The sequence below is a fragment of the Macrobrachium nipponense genome, chromosome 5 (assembly GCF_015104395.2).
Source record: "Macrobrachium nipponense isolate FS-2020 chromosome 5, ASM1510439v2, whole genome shotgun sequence".
NCBI lineage: Eukaryota > Metazoa > Arthropoda > Malacostraca > Decapoda > Palaemonidae > Macrobrachium > Macrobrachium nipponense.
In genome coordinates, this window is record NC_061107.1 from 109,450,633 (window position 1) to 109,467,922 (window position 17,290).

A 17,290-nucleotide genomic window follows, 5' to 3' on the forward strand; every position below is an offset into this window, starting at 1 on the left:
CGCTTTGCGTATCACGAGTCCACAATATCTGGACCAAGAAATAGAATACATAAAAAAAGATAGGAAACGACCTCTGCTACCCACCTCATTTAATTGATTTATGTTATCAAAAAGCTCATAAAAAGTTTTATAATGTTGCTATTAATTAAAAAGAAATGCCTAAAAATGTACTTAGCTTACCTTATTTTCGTGGATTTGAAACCATAAAATCAATATTTAAATCGTTTAATGTTAATGTAGTGTTCTCTTATAACAATACCATTAAAGAAATGCTAATTAAGAATAGTCCCATAACAAATAACAACATCATTTACAAAATTCCTTGTAAGGATTGGCCATCGTTTTACGTTGGTCAGTCTAGTAAAAATTTATGTGTTCGGATCAAGCAGCATATGTATTCAGTCAGAACAGCCCAGACTTCAAATGCACTGTTTATCCATCTGAGTGAAAAATCGCATTGTATTAATTGGGGTGATACCTCGGTAATTGCTAGATCTAATGATTATGTTTCAAGAAATTTACTGGAATCGGCAATTATACAAATCACTAATAAAAACAACCTAAATCTTAGTCTGGGAATGTACCATTTGGACCCATATATTTGTAAGATGTTTATGAAGGACCTCAAAATAAATGAACAACTAATAAATTAGTACCACATGTATATAGTTATTATTTCTTTCTCTCTCTCTTTGGTTCGATATTCTCTCTCCCTCTTTCTCTTGCTCGACATATATATATTTATATTTTCTTTCGTCTTTTCATTAATAATAATTTTTGTTGGGAAAATTTGTGTAAAAAATTCATGATATTAAATTGTATATGCTCCCATGTTGTTTTCAAAATGTACTGTTTTTCTGGAAGAATCACTTGTTTACTGCGGGTATCCTTCAGGGTGTGGCTAGCCTATGGCGACTCCTCCTCTCTGTAGAGTGAAAAATCGCCCTTATGGCTAATCTGGTAGTGTCAGTTTGTATATTAAGCCTTCTTTTGACTATGGTGTTCTTTGTAAAATCAGTGCGCCTCAGTAAAGGGTCCGAATAGGACCAAAAGTACTCGGCTATCTCGCTTTTCCATTTTTTCCTTCGTGGAAAAATTTTTTTATTTATACATAGCATCACGTTTTATATACTTCGTGATCAAGTTTATATATATATATATATAGTATATAATTAAACATTCACGGATGTATATATATAGTACATATATACTTAAAAATCACAGTAAATGCATGCGACTTCATGATATAAGCAAATACCACAGCCAAGATAATAGGCAAAAATTCGCACTGAGCTCTTTCATCCTTTGATGAGACATTGTCAAGGGACAAATGAGATGCATTTGGAAAGAAAATTACAAAGTAAAGAAAAAGATCAAAAATACCATTGAATCAAACAGCACTAATATTCAGTGAGAACTGGTGAAATATTGAATGCATTATTCATACATATGAGAGATTTAGATCATCCTATTAACTGAAGTCAGACAAGATCTACAATGCCGTGTAGCAACAGTTAAAAAGAATCTCATTGAATCTTGTTTCATCAAATCAAATAACGGGAGTGTTCTAAATTTAAGTGTTGGTTTGTTTAAACTTGATGCGTTCATAATTAAAAAATTTGTTGATAAAGATAAGCAACAAAACTAACATATTCAGTTGTATAAATATTTTTCGATTTTTTATGGTTAAGCTTCTGTTTCATTTGTTTAAGCCTGTTTTAATTTGTGACCATAGGATCTTCAATTATCTCTCTGATTTTTATACTTTTGACAAGCAACTGTATCTGATTTGTGTCTTGACAATGTCTCAATAAAGGACAAAGCTCGGTAAGAATTGCTGTTTATTAAGTTTTCTGTGGTATTTACTCTCTCTCTCTCTCTCTCACACACACACACACACATATATAAATTTTTTTTCTTTCTATTTTTTATCATATTCTTCTGTTCCCAATTTCTTATGAAAAAACTTGCCCCAAAAGGACTTCTCTATTTACAGTCTTGGTAGTGATTTGCAATATTATATAAAAAGTATCTTAAACCCGGATGACAATCTCCCTGGGGTGAACTGTGCATCAATAGCACCACCTCAGCTTCTCTTCACAGTTCAGTTTGATGTGTAAAACAGCATCCTCTTCCGATATCTAACCAACTTTTTTACAGCCTGCCATGGACCTCGTCCATCCTTGAAAGGCACCTGTTGATGTATTTTACTTACATGTCTTAGTTGAACTGGGCTTGCTATGCCCTTGCCTATAGTGTAGGCACATTTGCCATGAAAAGATATCTTATGTTTTTTTGTTAAAAGCAAAAACTCACTTGATTTTTTAAGGTAGTTTCATAAGGTTTAAAAAAATTAGGGTGACATTTTTTCTGAACATTCTAAGGGTATGAAATCCAAGATGGCAGCCATTTTTACTAATGGTGTGATATTTTTCAAATAGTATATACATGTAATACAATTAGAAATAGTTTCTAAATACGTACATGTTTTCTGAAACTAGGAATCAAATGGACTCTTCAAATATGTGTGATGTAAATGCCAAATTCCAAAATGGCCACCGCACACCCACAATGTAAGCTATACTTTCTTACTTTGCATGCATTACCAAGCCAATGGGATTTTGTAATTACAAACTAAATAACCATTTTAAAATATGTATTTTCACAAAGAATACATAATTAACAAGCCATAAAACAGATCTAAATAAGTACCAGTCAAACATCAATCGGACCTCATCATATCCTCAATGAAGCAGAACTTTTAGTCCGTTCCCCAGATACAGACGTCTTACTGTTGCTTGTCTACATGTATCTAAAAATTACCAACATCTACAACCCTCTTTACGGGAAAGAGCAGGCTGAAGAGAACCATTTCCACGCAGAGCATATACAACAACTCAAGACCAAAGCTCGCTTCTGCACTGTTAGGTTTTCATGCTCTGACAGGCTCTGATATGTTTGGTAGAACTGCTATCAAAACCAAAGACTAGTGCTTCAAGGCATTTATGTCTTGTGATGATGAGATCCTGGATGCACTAGTAATGCTTGGAAATGACACTGACCTGCCTGCTGATGTATACTCTCGGTTGGAACACTTTGTATTTTGTATCGATCCAAGATCTACACCTAAGTGAATGAGCTTTGTTGGTTCCTCTTCTCAAAGCAAGCCACCGAAAAAGAAACCTCCCGCCAACTTCTGGTTCACTGGACTTAAGCATTTGTTAGGCACATTACATGCCTATGATTTAGAGAAAAGCTTGTGTTTGTTTGTTTGTATGGTGTTTTTATGTTGCCATGGAACCAGTGGTTATTCAGCAACGGGACCGACGACTTTACGTGACTTCCGAACCGCGTTGAGAGTGAACTTCTGCCACCAGAAATACACATCTCTCACACTTCAATGGGATACCTGAGAATCGAACTCATGGCCACCAAGGTGGCAGGCCAAGACTATACCAATCACGCCACTGAGGCGCTGAAAAGCTTGAGAAACACACCCTTAACTCCAAGCAACAACTGCATTTGGTTGGTCATCTGATGTAGGTTCAAGTCATTTCTCTCCAGTTTGCAGTTTGAATCCACCAGCTCCTGAAGCAGTATTGCATGTCATAAAATGTGGGTGCAAACGTGGATGTGAAGGAAGTTGCAGTTGTTGCAAGAATAAGATCTCATGTACAGAAGTTTGTGGATGCAAGATTTTAAACAGCAACAACACAACTGTAAAACCAAGGATAAATGAAGACTGTGAAGATTGTAGTTACTTTCTATGATTCATAAACTAATTCACTTGATATCCTTTGTTTACAGTACTATTTAAGTCTGACCATTTTATGCAGGCAGTTTGGGAATGTCTTGAAGCTGTGTTATACAGTTAAATATTCATAGAATATGAAAAGATGATTTTGATTTCAAAGTAAATAATGATTAAGTTATTATGCATCTTGCTTGGAACTTTGATTTGGTATTTCACTGACTACAGACATTCCTTGGAAGCCCGCCCAGAACTGACTAGATAAAATAGCTAGAGTATAAATGAAAAATTATTTAAGTGACTGAACAGTAATTCAGCCATTTCATTTTTAGATCTCTTTTATAGATTGTCAATTATGTACTCTTTGTGGAAAATACATGTTTCAAAACAGTTACTTGGTTTGTAATTACAAAATCCTGTTGGCTTGGTAATATATGCAGAGAGAATGTATACGTAGCTTACATTGCGGGTGCATGGTAGCCATTTGGGAATTCGGCACATATAACATATATTCAAAGAGTCCATTAGATTCCTGGTCTCAGAATACATACATTCAGAGGATTTATTTTTAATTGTATTACATGTACTTGCAAAAATATTGCACTATATGCTATATTAGTGATCGGTGGCCATTTTGGACGCTATCTTAGATTTCATACCCTTAGAATATTCAGAAAAAATGTCACCCTAAATTTTTTTTTTTAAGATTATGATGCTTTACTTGATTTTGTAAAAATAAAGTAAGTTTTTGCTTTAAAAAAATGCCTTCACTACCAAGTGTTGCATTGCCAGCATTAAATAGGATATTCTCTTCGACTGTTTCTGCCTTTGTAGGGATGCTGTCCAACAAATCCTCCAAGAGTGCTTCATCCAGAGCACCTCAACCTTGATACTGAGAGCAGTCCTGGTATTACTGTGGTGAATCTACTCATCCTAAATTAGGTCACTGCATCATGTCAGATATAACGAACTAGCCGCCTTAGGTAAGGCATTCAATCATAATGCTAATTAAGAGTCAATTATTGGAATTGCAAAATTAGTGTTGTTGATGGGTAGAAAGTGAGCTTATAAAGTTTAAGTCCAGTATAATGAATGTTTCAACATTTCTGGGCATATGCCTATTGAGTAGGCCTAAAAGCCTTGACTGAAAGCATTAACCCACAACATGCTACTCACCTCTGAAATCGACAATGTGTCTCCACTGATATTGGTAATACTTTACTTTTTAAAAGCCACTCAGGCATTATGATAACCAATAAACACTACCATCAAACAAAGAGTCAACAGAGTTTTATTGATTTTCAATGCCTACTGGCAAGATTACATCCATGGTTGAGTTTTTTCTTCTTGGGTGCATGATTACTTATGATAATGGATTAGAATTGGATTTATCTCACTTGATTAGATTTTGTACCATATGCCCACATAATCTAAACACCGACACCCTGGATGTAATGTTAGCATTCACAAAAGATGATGGCATAAGCTCAAACACTATTTAACAGTGAAAGGATGCCTTAAAAGGAAGCCTGACAATGAATACACTTCAGTACAGAAGAAATGTAGTGAAAATATCAAATACAGGTGAGTGTAAATATACTGTAAATAGAGAGTATTTATATCCTTTGCACCCACCACTTGATTTTGTTTATGCCCTTCCATCATATTGTTTTGTCTATGGATGGTAAAAAACTAATCAATATAATGGAGTTTGACTTTGGTGGTAAAATGCTTATGGATATTCATTCATTCATTTTACAGCTGATGCATAAATAATTAATGAATTTTCTTATTTAGTAAGGTGTTTAACAACTAAGTTTGGCTCATCTTTAACACGAAAACATTTAAATAACCACGAAACATATAATTACTTGAAAAGGAGTGACAAATGATTTGTTATAGTATTTCTTACATTTTAACACTTGCTTAGACACGACACTTTTCTGACATAGCATTTTAATATTCAATAACATCATTTAAAAAAAAATGACAATTTCAATTACATACCTATAATACTCAGACATTTTGCCTACAAATATCTGGGGAAAAATAACCGATTTGCAATAAAATTTGAAATTGTGTTACTGAAATGGTTCTCATCAGCATCACTGTAGCAAGTTGTGGGTTAGTAACTGTACTACTATGGTTTAATGTACTGTTATTAAAAATGCCTTCAGAAAATTAAAGAAGAAGTATGACCTACTGCAGAAAAATAAGAGATCTAATCTTGTACCACTGGTCAGACACTTTACCTTGGGGGTTTTCACCATTCATTATCTTTCTGGTCAGTGCAGCACATATATGAAAATATTCTGCTTATGATATAATTCAGAACCAATTCCACACATAAGTAATTTGAAATGTGCAAGTTATCCAGGGGCAATGAAAACAAACCAACATGGTGTGCTTCACCTTTACTATCAAGAGTACCGATACTGTATTATGTCTGCTTAACAGAGGTTCGGACAAGTCTACCACAGCAGCAAGGTCCAAATTTCTAGTGTGTCATGAAATTTGTTGGCCTACTGCACCCTTGGTAAGGTATGGGGCATCTTAATATAAGACAAAATATTGGCCTGAGTATGGGAGACATTCCATAAGCAGGACTGACGCCACCTGACACACTTCTGTTTACATCCTTCATACTTATCACTAATCTAAGCATACATAATTGATCCATCAAAACACCATTGCTAACCATACTTGTCCATGCTATGAAGAACTGGAATTATGCAGCTTACATTGGTGACATGAATGAGGAGACATTACTCATAACTTATACTTGCGGTCGGTGGAACAGAGTCACAAGGGAGGAGACATAAATGAACCCTACCATTATTTTACAATGAAAGATAACCTACTAAACAAAAGGTGCATATTTAAAATGAGTAAAAATAAATATGTAATCACTGATGCATCCATGAAATCTTACAAATGTGGCTAAATATACAGAAAACACAGAGCCTAGTAGCCTCAAAAAGAGCAAGTGATCATATTATTCCTACCACTCAGGATTAATATGGGAGGAAAAACAGGCTATTTTTCATAAAGAGGTTTGAGACAAGGAAGAGGGTTATGGTGGGGATTGTACTGTATACAGCCAGTTGGACAGGTTCCTAAAGACTTCTAAAATGGGTCTGCATTTAGTAGTATACAATTTTATTAAATGGCCAAATACAGTATATTGATTAGGCTACAAGGCTATTCATATTTCACATAACATCAACCCTGCTTAAATTTCATTTCCAGTTGGGACACTATTTTTTTCACTATACAACTGAAAAAATATCCATTTAGGATGCCATTTATTTTGGAAATTTAAAATGTCACTAGCATTAGAGTTTCCATACATAGTACTAAAAAGACGCGCTTTTCTGTGCTAAGAATCCCACTCAAGCCTCCATGACAGAATAGAATTATTCTCGAAGCAATATTACGAAAGGAAGATAATGTCAAAAAAAATATTATGACTGAGTTGCAGTGTATTCCAACCTTGGGGAAACTACCACAGTTCTCAAACATAGTCACTTCAAAAAAACTTTGCTTCAGGGCTGACAAAAACCAACTTTTTGATCTACTGTACTTTTATACAACTATTAAATCAAGATATAGAAAATAGCTCTCCCATTGTGCACGATGAGACCTGACGGTGGGTCATGCGGGCATGTGGTTCTTGATACTAACAAATCCGAAGTTCTGCAGCAGTGCTAGTGGAAGAGGAATTTGTATAATCACTTTTCACAAGCAGGATGATTCATATTGTTACTGAGCTCCTTTTTTTTACATTTGTGGTTTGAGCAGTTAAATCAGCACTGGAGCATTTAATAAACTCCAAGGTTTCCTCCCAATAAAATGGACTTAGAGGATTATTAACTATAGTTTCATAATGGACATGGCAGAACCACAGGACACACCCGCATTGATCATACTAAGACACTTCCATAGAGATTTCTTTTACCTCCAGAAATAACTCCCTTAGACAGTATCAGAGCTCAGCCAAGCTAATAATCCATTCCATATATTAAAGAGTCAAAAGCACTTCTGGTCAGTAGTGGGGTTTGTCACCCCCAAGGCGGAACCCTGGCATATGTGTATAGTATGTGTGTGTGCTTCCCTTAACCATCTCTTCACTTGGCCAAACATATCAATAATATGGTGACACTCACTGCACTACATAAAGGATATGGAGTGAGCTGCGCTGAACATCTGCTTCATTCTAACGAGACATCTTTGGTATCTGCCCTGACACTATATCACCATCAATTGCATACATGTCTAGATGGATGGTCAAGTGAGAAGCTGGTTTATCTCCTCCCTGGTAATATATTATATATATTCATAATTGTATATACATATATATAGATATTATATATATATATATATATATATATAATATATATCTATATATATATATATAGTATACTATATATATATATATATATATATACATATATATATATATATATATATATATATTTTATTACCCTGCTCAGATTAACTACCCGAACAGATAAAATAACTTTCTACCAGGGAGAAGCCAAAGGGTATGGTTTTCCGCTTGACATATATTCATGAGTTGAGCCACGGGTGTTTAAGACATTCACTCGCAGTTGCTCGTTCTGATGTGTCAAATGCCAGCATAGGAATTAAGAAGTCACTGAAAGCACGAGCCTCCTCTTCAGGCCACTCATATTTCTCAGTCAGCACCTCAAACATGCCCCATGGACGGAGCTTGGTGATATGCTTCAAGTCACCTGTCAAAATATAAGCAATTAAAGTAATTTTCCATACCATACATGCTTATTAGGCACTAATTTCAATTATCTGTGTATAAAAATTACGTAATCTAAAAAATTTAAGAAGCTGGACATAATATCATACCTTTCTTATCAAAAAACTCCTTTGAGTATTTGCCAGACTGAGCTATATGGCGTGGAATTTTCCCTAACAGTTCAATGATGTGGGCAAGATGATCTTCATCACGTGTGTAGTCTGCTCCACTGTGTGGCTCAAACAAATAGTCCCCTGTTGCCAGTTCAAATGCCTGAGAATAAAGTACAAATTTTAATTTAACTGAAATTTGCACAGCTTGGTATATTTTTGTAGTTCATAGTAGCTTTTAATATGAAAAAATATGCTAAACTTTACATACTAACGTGTCTGAAGTATTTTTATAATATAACAGTAAAAGCCACTTTGCAAGCTCTACTAATTGCCAATTTCTAGATTTCGACAAATTGCCATTCTGTAAATACAACTGTCATTAAAACGAACATACTTTTATACTTAAAAATATGAAGTTTTCATAACAAAACTAATATTGCAATACTTACCTGAACACCTGAAATAGCCCTGGTCACTGACCAGCCCGAACTACATCCTCACAATTGGGTAATTAACTGACAGTGTTACCAACACTGTCGGTAAACTGTCTACCGAGTTACCTGTGAACAGTTGGCAACACTGCTGTATGTACCGGCCGCCAACGGCCTACCCTTTAACTACGTCATTCACAATTCACAACTAATTGAGGAGGGAAGAAGGGTGGGAATCATTCAGGTGTTCAGGTAAGTATTACAATATTAGTTTTATTATGAAAACTTTGTATTGCAATACAATCCCTGACCACCTGAATTAGCCCGATTAACAACATTTAATTGGAGGCAGGATCAATCTAATTCAGCCTGATTGCCCAAGAACATAGGCAGGTAACTCAGTAATCACCTACTATAAAAGTAAGGTATATTAATCTTGCCTATTTGTTCCATTCGGTCAATGAAAATGCCAGAGGGGACAGTACCTCACGTCAGTCTCGTAAGTCAAGTTTGTCTCCTTCCTGCTAAACTCCCATGTGGTATTGTATACCTCCCATATATGGGGTAACTTGAAGCCTCCCATGCATCTATTTTAGCCTCTCATGTATGGAGAAGAAGTTGCAAGAGCAGCTCCTTGGGATCCTGTTGTCCACTGGAGCTGAAGCATGTACAAGCGCAGCCGAAGCTATTCAGTCCTGTAATCTGCCTACCTTACCTGACAAACCAAAACACTTTACCAGGACACTTCAACTAATTAAGAAACTGAAAAAAAAACCCTACATCACTAACCAAAATCCTAACCTTGTAACTCTAAAGCAAACAAAATTATTGTAGAACTGCATTGGCTGTGCCAAAATGGCCTAGCGAGTAACCATCCACCAACAAGAACTGAACTTCCTTCAGATAAAAAACATGAATACCAAAACTCACTTAAGGTTGCTGCTTGTGGAATCGCTGACACCGATAAGTTCCGTAAAAAGGCCGACAAAATAGCCATACTTCTTTCTTATACTATGCGCTTTAGGGCGTGCAACATTACTATCAGATTCCGAAAGGGATGACGAATTACTAGAGGCCTGAGAAATAACTTCCCACAGAAAGAAACTACTGTAATAGCATTCTTTGAGATGGATCTAGATGGATTCCTAGGAGACACAAACAGAGTTCTAGGATGAGGAACAAGCTTCTCTGTGCGAGACAATAAGATTCTTAAGGCTCGTATAGGACGCAGTTCTAACTTGTCGCCCCCTACGAATTCATCTAAAAACTTTGAATGCTCTAGGCAAAGGATTTAACTCTGACTCCGACTTGGCTACGAACTCTGGAAGATAAGAAAGAAAAATGTCTTGTCCCGAGAATGAAACTGACCTGGCTACTGTTTGTATCTCTCCGACTCTCCTAGCCTTGGTAAGAGCGACAAGAAACAACACTTTCTTTGTCAACTACCTTAGTGGTAACACCTCTAATGGTTTGAAAGCTGCAGAACTTAATAACCTCAAAACCGCTGCTAAATCCCAAAATGGGGCCCGAAGCGGAACGATAGGGCGTTCAATTCTAAAAATCTCAAAAGATCGTGCAAAATCCTACTGTCCGATATGTCTGGTAGGTGAAACCTAAAGGTGCTGCTAAGCATGGACCTACAACCTCTGATTGTGAAATACGACAATCTTTTACTTCTCCTTAAGAACAGGAGAAAATCCGCTATTTTTGCAATTGTTGGGTGAGAAATACTGTCCTTCTTTCCAGTGCCAATTTTGGTAGATCGCCCATCTGATTTGATAAAATTTCCTCGTAGACCTTCTCAGACAGCAAGAGAGTTGTCTGCCCACCACTTTAGAGAGGCCTGCATGATGCGCTGCTCACTTGACAGCCTCCACGCAGCTAGCTTCGGCACATTGAGGTTTCGGTGGAAATTATGGAAGTGCAGCTGTCAGAGAAGATCTTTCCTCCCTGGAAGGAACGCTGGAGGTTCTGTTAGCATCTCCAGGAGGTGTGGAAACCAAGGTCTCTGGGGACAGAATGGAGCAATTAGTCATATCCGAGTTTCTGAACTGTTCCTCAGTTTTACGAGAACTTGATGGACCATTCTGAAAGGGGGAAAGGCATAAACCTGGAGGCTGTTCCATGAATGCAACATTGCTTCTGTTCTGCAAGACATGGGATCCTTCACTGGAAAGAAATACCATCCAGACTTCTCTCCGGACTGACCTCAGCACCAACTGAGAAGTTTCCATATGAAACTTTGTCAGAACAACAAAGCGGTTGACCTTAAAGGTCTATGATGGGCCTCCAAGATCCTCCCGCTTTGGCTGTAACAAACGTCCGACTGTAATAATCCAGACATGGGAGCGGGTTCTATTGCTCCCTTCTCTAACAAAGAACAAATCTCCTTTGCTAAAGCTATCCCTCTCATGGACGACAGGGAATAACTGGGAAGATATACTGCTGAGTCGGACAGAGGAGGAGGCGCAAGGAAAGGGACCATGTACCCGATCCTCAAAACCTCGGCCACCCAACTCTCTACTCCCTGCTTCTCCCAGATGTCTGCGAAGTGGGAGAGACAACCTCCTATTTGTACAGACGGGAAATGTCTCCTACTTGCAAAAACCCTTTTTAGCCACAGTAGGTTTAGCAGAAAAAGAACAAAAACTCGCAGAAGCACTCTTAGTCAAGAAATGAACCTTCTTTGGTGACCTAACCGGGAACATGAAACTGGAACGCCTCCCTGGGGAAGGCATTCTAGAACCTCTAGGAGACCTAGTACCTTGAGCTGCGACCTGAATCATCGCTTGTTGCAACTCTACAGCCGAAGCAAGGAAACGAAGTTCACTATCGCCGACACATCCTGCTCCTTGAACAAGGTATCGCTGAGTGCAATGGGAGCCCATGACAGAGCCCTCTTATTGATGTCCGGAAAATGAGGGGGCAGATGGCTTAGATATAAGTCTCTCCTCTTCTTCATGAAGAACGTAGTACACCCAGCATAGACATTAGCCTGATATTGACACCGAAGTTATCAGATAGTCAAATAAAACCTGATACGATGGCACATACCCGTCACGTTTCAAGAAACCCATTAGGCCAGACAACATCCACATAGAATGTGATAATGCTTCTGACTGATGGCGGAACATATCTTCCAAGAAATTAGACTTCCGCAAAGAAACCCCTACTAGCCTAGATGATGAACTCTAGACATAAGCGCCTCCACCGATTTGAGCAGAGGCACTCTGTTACCGGCCAAAGGGTTACCCACCACACCATACAACCCCTTCTGAATAGGAAGCAAGGTTGAATCCTGCTTACCTGAACCAATGAGGGCAGCCAACCTGGTGTCCGCCTTCCTCAAAGCCTGCTTGACACAACCAAACCAAATTAACTTATTAGATGTTTGAGGAACCACAGGTTTTGTAGAATACAATGTTTCAAACATTGCCTGATTAGGATGTACCGGATCCTCAAGAGCATTTGACTGCGGATATAGCAAGTGAATGAATTTTATCATCCGCTTGTATTCATTTGAAGTAGCCAGAGGAAAGGCAAATTCCTGAACTTGTTCTTCGTCCTCTACACAACCTTCTATATCTGGATTGTCTGATTGGGCCAAAGCATGAAAAGAGACAGGGCGAACACCAGGAGAACCTAACCCAAAAGAAGGGGAACCTGATACCTCCAAATACCTCGATACCTTACCTAACGTATCCATACCTACACTGAAGCCAACCTCCAAAGGTTGCGCAAAACCATCATCGCCTTTGCATATCACCTTTCATCATCCCTCTACGCAATGAAACAAATAATATACACACAGCTTGAAAATAATATTTCATTTTAATCAAGTAGTACTTTTTTTGGGGTGATGAAACCTATATTGTCATCAGTAAGCCAAGGAGCTGAATTTGGATATCATCTACATCAGTCATGGTACGCCCAAGTTGAAAAGAAAAATGAAGAATAAAATATCCTTTCTCTCTTCCTTTGACAAACTGGTGTATATTTTCAAAATGAAACAGTCCTAAAGACTTCTAACTGTATTATTAATGAGTTGGTTTAGTTCCTGAACAACATGACACTGAAATCTTATCTACCATACATCTGTATAGCAGGGCACAAGATATGGCAACAATTTGATACAAATACAGAAACATTTTGCCACCTGAATTATATATATATATATATAAAAAAAAAAGTTTTTACCATTGCTTAGTTTACTTCAGTTTCTTAACGAATACATTTAATAATGCTTCCCACTAATCTTGAGATAAGGCAATGGTTTGTTTGATACAAATAGAGAAACGGCTTGCCAGCTTTTGACTTATCATATGAGCAAAATCCTGTTTATACTATTTCACGTAAACTTCAATCTCTTAATGAATGCATTTAAAAGCTCTTCTTACATATTCTCAATAACAAATTCTGAATCTATTTGCATAGAGTAAGGCTACTTTATGACTGATGGTTTTGCTGAGATAAGTGTTTTATTTCAATAACTGTATATTCTCTACTAACCATGCATGCAGTACTCCAAATGTCAGCTGGTGCACCGTAACCAGCTCCCAAAAGTACTTCCAGACACCTATATTGTCGAGTTTGTATATCTTCAGTGAAATGATGATCTACCCAACATGCATTTCCTAAATCAGCTATCTTGACCTTCATGTCACAGACTTCTGTGACAGGATCTGGATTCCGATCAATTGCCTTATGATCTGGGCATGATGCAACCCTACGCATACCCCCAGCACTGCTGCTGTTGCTTGCACCACTCATGTTGCTAATGTTGGCACCACCATCATCACCCTCTGGATAACAAATAGAATCACTTTTGTTAAATAATGCTCTAAATATTACAGAACCAACCAAATAAATATCCTGCATATACCTTACCTTAAAAAAGCTGACAAATTTAACTTTTAATATATGTACTTGACAGCAATGATGAAGAGTATTAATTTTTCCAGTAAAAAGTCCGAGTCACAGAAATATCACACAGAAAGCAACAATCCAGATACATTTTAACAAAGAATAGATCTAAATTACACAATTTAATGAATAAAACAAATACTACTTATCAATACCTTCATCTTCAGGGGGTAGCCGCATGTCAGGAGTAATTTCTGACTCAGAGCGTCCAAGAGTGGGGCGGGGGCTGTCGTGACCATTCATTAGTGGATCTAAAGAGAGACCTACAGCCCCACCTGGCCGAACATCACCTTCACACATCTCTGCTAAACTCTTGCGGTGTTCTGCAGACCAATCAAAATGTGGCTTAGCCATGCACCTAATACTACAGGGCTTTATCATTAGTTGATATAATGCTTAGGAGTTCTATGAGAAAGTGGAGCTTCTTTTTTAAGCTATCAGCACTAAAACTATTGTGACTGCAATGCATTAGATAAAAGTCATTTGAAAACATGAAAAGTGACTTTTTCTAATACTTCTGGTATCTCACACTAACCTAATAATTATGTGTTGCTTGGAAACTTAAGAGAATTAACCAGCCAAAATGAAAATTTCTACATAAAACTTTACTACGCTGTTAAAACTTAAAAAAATAAAATCCAGAAATTATTTCCTTACTTTATACCCTAATTACTTGGCACAAACGGCAGCTGAAATTCTACATTCATAAGAATTATAGTGGACTTCCACTCAAAGCTGGTGATTTCTTCAAAGATTTTTTATTCATTCAGAAAAATGTTCTTCTCACACTGTAATCCTTGATTTTAAAGTTCACAAGTCTAGCTTCTAAGTTGACAAAAAAAATTAAATCTTGATGACATAAGTAAAAACAAATTCTGCAAAATTTGAAAACATTCTTTCATGATGGGAACCTCTTGTAAGATCAGATCTACAACAGAAATAGTACTGGTAAGTTTCATAAAGAGCATGGAATTTATTTTTCCTAAATTGTATTAAATTTTGCTAGACTATACAACTAAGAAGAACTGAATAAACAGAAAGTAAAGTATCCCTATCAAATGGAAATCTGTACAGTACAGAGTAGAGGGACAATGTATTGCTCTTGCTTTATGGCTAGTGCAAACTTTCGATTCGGATAAATTCAAAATAACCTGCTCGTTTCATCTAATTTAATTTTGAAACCTAATTGTATAAAAATATAAAGTACTATTAGATCTTAAATATTCATTGATATTTGTTGTAAAAATTATACAAGAAGATTGTAAAAATTATACAAGAAGATCTTATGAAATGCCAAAAACATACTAACAGAGTAACTTATTCTATTATTTCCTTTGATTCCCAAGCACCACAAACTGATTAAAAACTAAAAACTTACTCCAAAAAGAAATGCTATTCACCACTTCATAAAACCCTTCCAAAGTTAGTAGGATGCAGTCTGTGATTATATAGTAAAAAAAATACTTTTAAAACTCGAAAAAGTGTGGTGGGATCAATGAGTTCTTAGCAACACAGCAATGTAATTCACACCATCTCTCTTTCTTGAGAGTTATAGTAAACTGATGGGTTTTTAAAAGTTAAGGTGTTATAAAAAGTCCCCTAGCAATAAATATTCATAACACTACTACACTTCTGGTAAGACACTGTCTTGAATGTAGTTGTATACCTTGATAGATGCAAATATGATAAATGAAATTATTTCTTTGCACAATTAATAAGCTTTTCTTAATTCTCTTATAACTAATCCACAGGATATTTCTGTGAATCATTACTTTAAAACACAGAATTAAATACAGTGGAACCTTGGAACACAAACATCTCTAGACTTGAACAATTCAGAACAAGAAATTGTCATTCAAGTATTTGTTGCCTCAAACCCTGAACCAAAATTTGAAACATGAACAGCATGCTAAAACTTATTTGGCTCTAGACGTGACCATGAGTTGCTAAGACAGAGAAACAAGAACAGTGTGCTAAAAATTGTTTGGCTCTAGAAGCCACCAAGAGTTGCCGAGACAAAGAAATCTGGCCTAAGTATGTTGCATATGCATATGACTTCAGACTCAATCTTGCTGCAGGTCTCTTGTCCAACAGATGTGTGAAAGCCGTGTTTTCTGTTGACAAGTACGTACACAGTACTGTATTATAATTACTAAGGTCCCTAAAGAAACTGATAGTAATAAAAGTCAGCAGGAAGCTCGTACGTGAGCTGTGATAGAATAAAGCTAACAGGAAGCTTGCACGTGTTACAACCAAAGCAAAAATAAAATAATAAAAAAGAAAATGGAGCACATTTGTTGGCACTTTCTGAAGAATAAAGGACAGCCAAACTGACCATAAGCATATTTTTTAAATTTAAATAAAAATGCAAGTGTGCTGGTGATGGAAAAGGTGTCAAAACATTATTAGAACTGAGAGGCTCAATCACGGAAGCAATGGTAAAGTGACTGTTCTTGTGAATTCACCAGAAACAATTAAAACAATATTTCTGAGGTAATCATATGCCAAAAAGTGAGGATGGTGCATGGAGATTTCTTGAAAAACAGGTAGCAGCAGCAAACTTAAAAAAGGCATCAAGGATGGCAATCATTGTGCTGTAAGGCATGGGAAGCTGGGAGTGCCACTAAAGACACTGCAGCAGCTTACATGAAGGCTTAAAAATTATGTAAAGGCTGATGGTTTCATTCCCAACCAAGTGTTTAACAGTGATGAGGCTGGATTTTTTTTTTTAAGCACCAAAGAGAACATACACAACAGAGGACACGAAAATGTCAGGACACAACCCAAGGAACACAGGCTGACTATTGTTTAGTGGCAATGCAAGTGGGGATCTAAAACTAAACCCTCTACTAGTGTATCATGCAGAAAATTCCGTTATCTTCAAGAAACACATGAAACACAAGCTAAATGTGATATAGAGGGCTAATAAAAAAAAAACTTAGGTTACCGGGCAATTCTTCATTGGGTGGATCCCTTTGAAACACAAGGTAGTACATGTGATTTGGAGGAATAATACAAAAAGCTTGGGTTACCAGGCAATTCTTCACTGAGTGGATCTATGAAGTGTTTGCTCCATTGGTGAAACAATGTCTTCTTGAAAATAAATAGCCACTTAGGGCTCTGCTTGTATCTGATAATGCTCCAATTCAACCTCCAGGCTGAAGAATATAAGTTTTCTATTGTGAAGTTCTTTCCCCTGAATACCATTCCAACCCACAGACCAGCAGGTAACATAAAATTTCAAGAAACACTACAAGAAGTGCTCTGTCATGGATGTTTTCAAGTGACAACTGATACACAG

General features: G+C 36.8%; 1 protein-coding gene across 8 annotated transcripts in view; it reads right to left on the reverse strand.

Moving 5' to 3' along the window:
• Positions 1 to 8,180: 8,180 nt before the first annotated feature.
• LOC135215582 (SRSF protein kinase 1-like) overlaps positions 8,181 to 17,290 on the reverse strand; it is a 335,971-nt gene continuing 326,861 nt past the window's right edge. For 3 of the 8 annotated variants that reach the window (XM_064250450.1, XM_064250452.1, XM_064250449.1), the window contains 4 exons: positions 14,145 to 14,312; positions 13,576 to 13,868; positions 8,633 to 8,795; positions 8,183 to 8,505 (listed from right to left, as the gene is read on the reverse strand). In XM_064250450.1, the coding sequence (XP_064106520.1) occupies positions 8,321 to 8,505; positions 8,633 to 8,795; positions 13,576 to 13,868; positions 14,145 to 14,312 (809 nt within the window). In that variant the 3' untranslated portion in view covers positions 8,183 to 8,320. Of the gene's footprint in view, positions 8,506 to 8,632; positions 8,796 to 13,575; positions 13,869 to 14,144; positions 14,313 to 17,290 lie in introns of all 8 variants that reach the window. The other 5 variants (XM_064250447.1, XM_064250446.1, XM_064250445.1 and 2 more) reach the window with 4 other exon arrangements.